Source organism: Plectropomus leopardus, chromosome 24, assembly GCF_026936395.1.
Source record: "Plectropomus leopardus strain MGB_pleo_1.0 chromosome 24, ASM2693639v1, whole genome shotgun sequence".
NCBI classification, from domain to species: domain Eukaryota; kingdom Metazoa; phylum Chordata; class Actinopteri; order Perciformes; family Serranidae; genus Plectropomus; species Plectropomus leopardus.
Genome location: NC_142199.1, coordinates 11548427 through 11559101, shown reverse-complemented (window position 1 = coordinate 11559101; position 10675 = coordinate 11548427). Strand labels below are relative to the sequence as shown.

Below are 10675 nucleotides of genomic sequence, written 5' to 3'. Positions count from 1 at the left end.
ATAAAAGAAGACACATTGAACCAAAAAAAACCCATAAAACTTCAAAAGCTGTTACTTTTAACAACAACAACAATATTAGTCACAGAAAAATGAGGCAAAATCAAGACAGCAGTAGGTCTGTTAGAGGGAAAATGTAACAGACGTGCAACAATTCAACAAACTGAACAAAGGTGCAACTATGTGAGTATTAACCCCCTCGTGCTCCTTAAACCTGTCCTCTAAAATCAAAATTACCATTCTTCTTACTGTATCATTACAAAATGATATTTTGCTTCAGGGACGCATGACACAGTACAAGCAGGGGTGTAACAATAAACACATATGTACAGTTCAGTACGAGGCTTTCGGTTCGGTCAGCATTACAAACGCAGCAATACCTCCAACCGTTCTATTGCATTTGGAAAATAAAATATACAGCATAAACTATGTTTAATAAATTGTTATCAGTACGACTTTGCTTAACAAGATGATAAACACTTTACCAGAATAGAAATAGAATATCTTTCTGATACTGCAGTACTTGACAAAATCTATTTGGATACTTTCTAGCACTGTTGAGAAGACATATACCACTCTCAATTTTGTAGATTTACAGGTCTGCCATTTGGAGCCACTTTGGTTTCACTGTCAATTATGAGAATGATGGCAAGGGAGTGGTGGATAAAAAAAACAACAGCACTGAGTTAAAGAATGAGCCGCCACCAGTTACAGACTGTCCAAAGTCACTAACACTGGAGCACATGACCCCAGGCTGAAGCATGACGCGCTCTGAGACAGAGCACACATTTCTAAGCAGCTCAGCCACAGCACACAGTCTGTGGTTTTATCCAAAACACATCCTGCGGGCCAGGGAACAAGAGCTGGGGCACTGCTTACAGCAGCAAATGTAAGCACACAGCATACACACACACACACACACACACACACACACACACACACACACACACACACACACACACACACACACACACACACACACACACACAGTGTAAAGGGTTGACTGCAGCAGGCTGGTAGCCAATTCTGATTCATTTCACAAAAAAGCTCAAATTATGATGCTAGTTTTAAAGTAAGTTAAAAAATAAAAAGATTTCTCTGGCATTTCAAAAACAGATTTTTTTTGCTTTAGAAGCTGAGTCAGGTATTGCTCCATCATCATTTAAAGTCAAAAAAGATGACTATGTTAGTTTTAACAAATAAAAATGGCGTTTTTGCTGTACCAAAAGCGTATTGAACTGTACCACCACTGTATCGTGCCAAACCGTGAATTTGATAACTGTTAGACCCCTAATAACTTGCAACCCTGTCACTGTAATGAGAGTCAACTTCACAGCCACATCAAGCACTTCTTTGCGTGACACTGTTTTGTTTTTGCTATCAAAAGAAATGCTTGTGGTGGGTTATCTTAGCTCTGCTGCACCATTTGTATGCTACCATGATTGTTGTCTTACCTGCATTGTGCTTCGCCAGGTACTTGTCCTTGTATTGTTTCTTCTTCTTGCCAAACCAGGTACAACTGGCCTGCTGTTCCTGTTTGGTCTTCTCCATTGCTATACACGCCACACGCCTAAAAGAAGCACATCTACATATAGTAAACTGTGTGGTACTCAAGCCCACCCCTCCATCTTAGTGAATGGTCATAGGCCAAACCAAAAACTCAGAGTACACGTTCAACAATTTCTTTCCAAAGATGGTTTCTGTCACTGAAGGTAGTAATAGCTACAACCTTCTCAAGGCTGGGACCTACTGAAGGGCTGTTGCATTAATTATATGTACCAAAAATGAAAACACAGGACAGATGAAAAGTTAAGTGTTATGTGTTCTTCTCACCACTCCTGGAGCTCAGGTGAGGGGATGAGGCCTGCTGTGCCATTCTTGGTGTTCTCCAGCTTTCCCTGCCACCAGTTGTGGTCGTCCTTGGAGATTATTTGAATGATGTCACCCACCCGGAAGCGAATGCCAGCCTCCTTACATGGGATGAGGTCATCTTTCGCCGGATCATACTCAAACTGAGCACGAACATAAATCTGTAGCGGAAAGATAGTGAGACAAAAACATATGATGGGTGCTGGCGCAGCAGCAAAGGGTAGCATTGTCAAGACAGAAGAATATATGGGAAAGATTATGATCGGCCAAGCTGCCCACGTAAAAGAGACTGGCTGCAAAACCGCATACTAGTAAGAAATGCTGTGCCAAGGCTTGTCATTAAATTATAGAAAAACTGCAGAGGGAGAATACAGAGCGTGTGAGCCAAAGCAGGAGAGAGCACAGGAATTTATATCAATGAAAAGCGAGAGGAAAATGATCCAACGGCATACAAATTATTTTTATTGACAGCTAATGCACATACAACCACATTGTTTTTTTTTGCTTTTAATGTCCACTGACAAACCAGATATGAAGCCTAAGCCTTGATAGCTAGCATGGGATCTAGACACTACTATGATGAGGAACCGAACTTTATGATGGGGGTGGGAGTAGTTGGGATCTACTTCTACTTAGGGTCCACTTAGAGACATCTTACCTTGATGGACAATTTGTCCTTGATAGCAGGTCTGGAGATCTATGGGGTTGAGAGCATCACATACACACTTACACATATATCATGCAGTAAAAACGTTGGGGGGGATAAACAAAGGAGGTGTGATGAGGGACCCACAGCTGGATGCCAAGTCTTATATATGACAATGCTTATACTGCATCTTATGTATATGCATGCGCAACCTCAGAGCATACACCGTAAAACAGATAAAAATGGGAAAAATTAAGTAAGAGCAGGAAATAACCAAGCCTCAAAGTTTCCAATCATTTTCCATTTCAAATGTTGGTACTTACTTATTACTTTTTATTTTTTTTCAATGAAGTGTAGCAAGGAAATATGTCAACAAAGCCATATTACATTTCACTTTAATAATACCTTCAGCAGGGAACTGAAGGTATTCTCTCAAATATCTGATTATTTTCTAGTGTGTTTCTGTGTAATAAGAGGAAAGATCAGGCCTGGCATTGGAGAGTAAAATTTGATATAAACAAAATAGATGGGAAATGGGAAAAAAGACAAACACATGGGGTTTGTGAGTGCCAACGTGCAACTTTGGACTTGTTGGGATGGTTGTTAGTTTGTCCTAAATGTAGACTATAAAGCAAAAGGAGAAGCACACAGTTGAATGAAAGGAGTGGAGGTGTGGTGTAAAGAAAAAGAAACTCCCACCTGACGGCCTTTGGGCTGGATTGTTGCTGGCAGGTCCTGGTTGGGATGACAGAAGTTTTAGTGTGAGTATTTGATTAGTATTGCACGGTAACAAAACATAAAAAACAAGACAAAGGTTCTTTGGTGCTTTTGATCGTAACCTGTTAGCTGGAATAAAATTAAATCCGAGACATAGGGATTCGATGGTATGAACTTTGCCCCCTTTTTTTTCGACATTGTATACTATGACGTGTCGCTCCGAGTTGTAATATGTTGTTTTTTTTAACCATTTTTTGACACGACAAAAAAAAAAATAAATAAATAAAATAAAATAAAATTGTGTATTGTGGGATGACATAGTACTGTACGGCATTTTTGTTTGTCTTTGGAGGACATACCATAGGATGACATTTTTTCGCCATGTTCGATGATATACTATAGGATGACATTTTTTTGTATTTTTGGACATTTTTTTGTATTTTGGAACTTGGAAAACACCTGAAGTGCCGGGAGAATTGGTGCAGAGAGTTCAAGTACTTGCCTCATGACTGGCCCTGGATGTGTTCAAGTCTTACCTGGGACGTGTGAATATTATGACACATATTGACATACCGTTAAACTACTGCTGCAGTATAGTAAAAAGTGATTTAACAGGCAGTCTCTGGCCCCTAACACCCTGACCTGTTTACTCTCTTCTACAACCCTGAGCTCTTAACTCGAAGACACTGAACCCTTCTTTCCCATAGAAAAAGTCATTATGGTTGTTTCACCTAAATATTCTTTGCATTCCACCAGGCACCCAAACTCCAGGAGGAGAGCCGTGTGTACACTCCCCTTTTTGACTCCGCAGCAGAGGTCTGGACAAAGTGTCACACACACAACAGTGGATATCAAAAACAGACTCAGGCACCTTCCAAGCCGGGAAATGACAAACAACGCCAATGTTCCATATGATTTGTGAACCTACAACCTCCAGGTATCAGGCCGGTGTCTTATCACCTGCACTATCCAATCTAACATGCTTACTGCTTGCTTCAACATGAATTTGTCTATCTCATTTGGGAAGTTAGACTTCAAAATCCATTGCACCTCATAAGGATTGAACCGCCATGGCAGTGTGTTATCACCTCATTGTCTGACAGTTCAGTGCAATCTCCATGTGTATTTCTCCTCTTCCTTATGGAAGTTAAAGCTTTAAAATCCACCGCACCACCCAAGTCTTGAAATGCCAACCTCTGGATTACATGGCAGCGTCTTATCGCCTGTATTTCCCCTCTTCCTTATGGAAGTTAAACCTCTAAAGTCCACCGCACCGCATGAGTCTCGAATCGCCAACCTCTAGGTAACATGGCAGTGTCATATCACCTGAGCCACCTTGTCTGGACAGTTCAGCACAGCTTCCATGTGTATTTGTCCTCTTCCTTATGAAACTTGAACCTTAAAAGTCCACCGCACAATGTAAGTCTTGAATTGCCAACCTTTGGGTAACATGGCAGCGTCTTATCGCCTGTATTTCCCCTCTTCCTTATGGAAGTTAAACCTTAAAATACCGCCGCACCACATAAGTCTCATACTGTCAACATCAGGGTTACATGACAGTGTCTTATCACCTGAGCCACCTTGTCTGACAACTTAACACAGCTTCCATGTGCATTTCTCCTCTTCCTTATGGAAGTTAAACCTTTAAAGTCCACGGCATCGCATGAGCCTTGAACCGCCAACCTCTAGGTAACATGGCAGTGTCTTATCACCTGAGCCACCTTGTCTGACAGTTTGGTATAGCTTCCATGTGTATTTGTCCTCTTCCTTATGGAAGCTAAACCTTAAAAGTGCACTGCGCCATATAAGTCTTAAACTGACGACCTAAGAGTTACATGGCAGCGTCTTATCACCCGTGTTTCCTCTCTCCCTTATGGAAGTTAAACCTTTAAAGTCCACCGCATCGCATGAGCCTTGAACCGCCAACCTCTTGGTTACATGACAGTGTCACCTCAGCACCTTATTACCAGAGCCACCTTGCCTGATAGTTCAACAGTGCTTCCATGTGTATTTCCCCTCTTCCTTATGGAAGTTAAACCTTAAAGTACCGCCACACAACCTAAGTCTCGTACTGTCAACATCAGGGTCACATGACAGTGTCTTATCACCTGAGCCACCTTGTTCCACCATGGAAGCTAAACCTTAAAAGTGCACTGCGCCATATAAGTCTTAAACTGACGACCTAAGAGTTACATGGCAGCGTCTTATCACCCGTGTTTCCTCTCTCCCTTATGGAAGCTAAACCTTAAAAGTGCACTGCGCCATATAAGTCTTAAGCTGACGACCTAAGAGTTACATGGCAGCGTCTTGTCACCCGTGTTTCCTCTCTCCCTTATGGAAGTTAAACCATTAAAGTCCACCGCATCGCCTGAGCCTTGAACCGCCAACCTCTAGGTAACGTGGCAGTGTCTTATCACCTGAGCCACCTTGTCTGACAGTTTGGCATAGCTTCCATGTGTATTTGTCCTCTTCCTTGTGGAAGATAAACCTTAAAAGTGCACTGCGCCATATAAGTCTTAAGCTGACGACCTAAGAGTTACATGGCAGCGTCTTGTCACCCGTGTTTCCTCTCTCCCTTATGGAAGTTAAACCTTTAAAGTCCACCGCATCGCCTGAGCCTTGAACCGCCAACCTCTAGGTAACGTGGCAGTGTCTTATCACCTGAGCCACCTTAAACTTCAGCCGATTCTACGTTTCTCTGGTATAACCCCTGCTTTACACACCCCAGAAACCCCGGGAGGAATTACGTCCTCCCTTCCCTCCCACCCAACGGATCGAAGCACCTCCGGTTCTGGCGACGCTGGATTCGAACCTTCAATCTTAGGTTTACTGTCCACACAGTCATTCCAACACGCCACCAGCCCCATCGGCATTCAGAGATTTTCTGAATGCCCAAAAAGCCCAAGAAACCCACAAAATATCACGTTAAAAACTGAGATAAAGAGCAAGGCTACAGTATGGCGAAAATGTCACAATTTGGCGTGTCCGGAAAACTGCTGAAAATCACTTAGTATAGCATGTAGAGGCATGTCATGGTGTACAGTGTGGGAAAAAAACCTCCCCAAAAGGCCCAGAAACCCACAAAATATCACGTTAAAAAATGAGAAAAAGAGCAAGGCTACAGTATGGCGAAAATGTCACAATTAGACGTGTCCGGAAAACTGCTGAAAAACATTTAGGATAGCATGTAGAGGTATGTTATAGTATACAGTGTTGAAAACACATCCAAAACAGGCCCCAAAACCCCTAAAATAGTATGTTGAAAAAATGAGAAATGCCAAAATGTCACAATTTGACGTGTCCGGAAAACTGCTGAAAACCACTTAGTATAGCATGTAGAGGCATGTCATGGTGTACAGTGTGGAAAAAAACTCCCCCAAAGCCCAAGAAACCCACAAAATAGCATGTTAAAAACTGAGATAAAGAGCAAGGCTATAGTATGGCGAAAATGTCAAATTTGGCGTGTCCGGAAAACTGCTGAAAACCACTTAGTATAGCATGTAGAGGCATGTCATGGTATACAGTGTTGAAAACACATCCAAAACAGGCCCCCAAACCCCTAAAATAGTATGTTGAAAAAATGAGAAATGCCAAAATGACAAAATTTGACATGTCCAGAAAACTGCTGAAAACCATGTAGAGGCCTGTTTTAGTACAAAATGTTGAAAAACAAACAAACAAAAAAAAACCATCCAAAACAGGCCCAAACCCCATAACACAGCACGTTGAAAAAAATGAGAAAAAGAGCAAGGCTATATTATGCCAAAATGTCAAATTTTGACATGTCCCACAAATTGTTTAAAACAACTGGAAACAGCTTAGAATAGCGTGTGTAGTGTGCCATGAAAATGTCAGTCAGGTTTGCCATGAACAGTCACAGTATGGTGTGCCATAATACATCATAAGAAAGGCATATGCCATTAAAATATTTATAATAAAGCATGCCATGAAGAGTTCAAGTATGCTGCATCATAAAACATCAAGCCACAGTATAGTAAAAAAATCAAAAAGTTGTATGAAATCAGAAATATACATAACTGTTAATTTGACAGTATACTGTGTCACAAAGAAAGTCATAGCATAGTGAGTCATAAAACATAAAAAATGTCATCGGGAAGTGTGCCATGAAAATATCATATTGTTGGGCGATATGGAAGCCAAGGCAAGGCAGCTTCATTTGTATAGCACATCATACAACAGGGCAATTCAAAGTGCTTTGCAGAGCAATAGGTATTAACATACATTTAATGATGCATTTGGACACATCCATGATAGTACCTGGGGTCATTGGGGGTTTCAGGTCTTTCAACTTAAGACCCCCTTACCAAAGCAACCCGACTAGGAGTGATCAGCTCCCAATCTGTGGGAAACACTACACTATTAGACATTTGTGTGAAATTTGAGCATATCTTCAAGTTATGGCCATAAACATGTTAATGAGCTCACCATGACCTTGATCTTTGACCGGTCGATTCCAATCACTTCTTCCTTGAGTCCTAGTGGACATTTGTGCCATATTTGGGGAAACTTCCTCAAGGCCTTCTTGAGATATTGCTTTCACAAGAATGAGACAGAGGTAAGGTCACAGTGACCTTGACCTCTGAACACCAAATTCTAATAAGCCGTTTGTTGAATCTAAGTGAACATATGCGTCAAATTTGAAGAAATTCCCTCAAGGTATTCTTGAGATACTGCATTCACAAGAATGAGACAGACAAGGTCAAAGGGACGGAAACCTTCTATCCATCAAATTCTAATAAGCTCATCCTTGAGTCCAAGTTAACATTTGTGCCAAATCTAAAAATTCCCTCATAGTTTTCTTTAGATATTGCGTTTGCAAGTTTGGACCAGATGTACAGACATGTGACCTACACAATAGTGCCTCTGGCCTGGATTCATGAGCTGTTGTGTTCATGAGAATGGGATGGGCAGACGGATAACCTGAAAACCTAATACTTCTGGCCACGGTTATGGCCAGTCTGGAACCATAATAAAATGTGAGTGTGTAAGGGTGAAAAGAAGGAACAGAAACCTACCAGGATGGAGCTAGTGACACTAGCATGACCATTGGCAGGCGACTGTCGGGACACATCTGGTGATTCTTTCTGCAATAGCAAATACATAATGAATAATTTGATCTCCTACGGAATATGCCAAAATCGTGTGGTGTGTAGTGTGTTTATGATTTCCTACCTCACAAGACATGGACTGGGACCGGTAACTGGGTACAATCTTAAAGGTGATGCTACCCCTCATCTCCCTCTGTGTGGACAAGGACACAACTAGAATTAAAGCCAAGTGGTTGTATGCCTCAATGCAAAAGTCAACTTGCACTTACAGTTTACATCCATGTAAACTGTGACACCAATTTAGTATCAGACCAAATGTCTTACTTTCTGTTTCTGAGACCGATGTTGAGTAACGGCTAATGACCCATTAAGAGTCTGCCCTGTCCCCCTCTGTCTTTATTTTCTTGCAGGATTTCAAGTTCTACTTTTGGTTTCTTTTTGTCCCATAAACATTTTCTTAGCAATGCATTCCAAACTAAACTTTAACAAATGTTGCTTTGTTTTCAATATGTAGTCGATAACATTGAGGGTGTGCCGCAAATTGTCGCTGAAAGACGGTCTTTAACAAATCATTTTGATCTAGGTTTATTATATTAAGTAGTATATGTGAAAGACTGTTAGTTATAATTGAAGTAAATATCCTTTGGTCAACATTTAGAAGGGATATTGGTCTATAAGATGAACATTGTGTTGGATCTTTTCCTTTTTTAGGTATCACAGTGATAATTACTGAATTCTATGTGTCTGGCCAATCTCCTGTTTGTAAGATCTCGTTGAAAACTCTACATAAGATGGGGGCAATTAAATATTTAAATGCCTTAAAAATGAATAAGTAAATCCATCACTTCCATGGACTCCTTTTAGATTTTCCTCTCTGGATAACTTTTAGGATATCCATTTCCACTATTGGCTGTGCTAGGTCATTATATTGTATGTGTGACTCTGTGGGTAGGTGTAAGAATTCCAAGTACCCATTAATTTTTTTATTTCCTTGGGAGCGTAAAGGTAGTTGATAGTTTGATAGTTATCACTGAAACATGATGCTATTTTCTATTTCCCCCTCTGATGTATGGAGTTTTAACTATTATGATGGTTATTGCTGTTTATTTAACTTTTATTACAACTTTGCCTACAGAGGATAACTTTCTTTTGTATTTCTTGAATGTCAATAGTTTCCATTGTTTTTTTTTTTGTTTTTTTTTTTGCTGCGGTTAATTGTGCTTGAGTATCATTGTTAATTAGTTCATGTTCTTCTTGTGATTTCTTAATTTTGTTTTTCAATACCATATTTTCTCTCTTTGCCTCTTTTTCCAGAAAGAATATGCCACTATTTCTCTCTCCCACAGCATTGTGGATGTCACTTCCCCATTATCACTTATCTCCAGCTAAAACTTCATACTGCATTGTATTTTCTCCTTGAAACACTCATCCCCAAGTAAAGAATTGTTTAATCTCCTTACACTTTCCCCTCTTTCCCTATTCAAATGAAGTTCCATCATAACCGATGCCTCATCAGCTATAGTTATTGGTAATATTTCACATTTTATTACCTTTGAGATGTCATATTTGAATATAAAGAAGTAGTCCAGTCTCGAATCAACTTTATGTGCATTAGAGTAAAACTTCAAGGCCTTTTCCTGGGGGTGTACACAGCGCCAGACATCTATTAGCATCAGTTCTAATTGGGCCGTTCTCAATAGCACTGCTGCTTGTTGCGATTTATGTTTCATGTTTTTTTCTTTTTTGAATTTCTAGTTCATCACAAAATTAAATTTCGAACGCATAGACAAAAACATACACAAACTTTGCATGCAAGCAAATCACAAAAGACACTACCCAAATGAATTTCCAAATATTGCAACCTCAAAATTGTTACAGAAAGCATTCCATATTTTTAAAGTTACGAATAAAAAGGATTGCCATTAATTAATACCTGACACAAAATGGTAGATGTGGCCATGGTTATGATTAAGAATTACCAATATCTTTGTGGTGGACAGCATGCAAGCAGGTAAAGTTCCTCCCAGAGTGTCTAGACCTGCAGTGCCCATAATTCAATTATAATTGATTACTAAAAGTGTCGGCCACGAATAAAATTATCGATTCGCTGTGTCACGCAATTATTACGTAACACGCTGTGCCGCGGGACTGTTTACGTCACATGCAGGCGGAATAAGCTGATGTTTTGAAGAGGCATGGTGGAGACATGTTATCAAGTTAGAGTGTTCACACTGCCCACCTGAGCTGCGTGTCAGCTGCAGCACATCTAAAGAAACGGTGGCTTGCAGATTTTTTTTTTACGGGTGACACGTGTTTGGCAGCAGAAATAGACAGTGAAAATGATGTTTTGATGATTATATTGACTCTACACCACTTT

The 10675-nt window shown here is 40.4% G+C and overlaps 1 protein-coding gene across 15 annotated transcripts in view; it reads right to left on the bottom strand.

Annotated features, from left to right (window-relative positions):
* The window catches only part of LOC121962852 (peripheral plasma membrane protein CASK), a 94842-nt gene that overhangs the window by 41275 nt on the left and 42892 nt on the right, over positions 1-10675 (bottom strand). For 9 of the 15 annotated variants that reach the window (XM_088074221.1, XM_088074220.1, XM_088074215.1 and 6 more), the window contains 6 exons: positions 8423-8491; positions 8266-8334; positions 3212-3247; positions 2525-2563; positions 1831-2027; positions 1452-1567 (listed from right to left, as the gene is read on the bottom strand). In XM_088074221.1, coding sequence (XP_087930347.1) covers positions 1452-1567; positions 1831-2027; positions 2525-2563; positions 3212-3247; positions 8266-8334; positions 8423-8491 — 526 coding nt within the window. The remainder of the gene's footprint in view (positions 1-1451; positions 1568-1830; positions 2028-2524; positions 2564-3211; positions 3248-8265; positions 8335-8422; positions 8492-10675) is intronic. The other 6 variants (XM_088074219.1, XM_042513164.2, XM_042513166.2 and 3 more) reach the window with 1 other exon arrangement.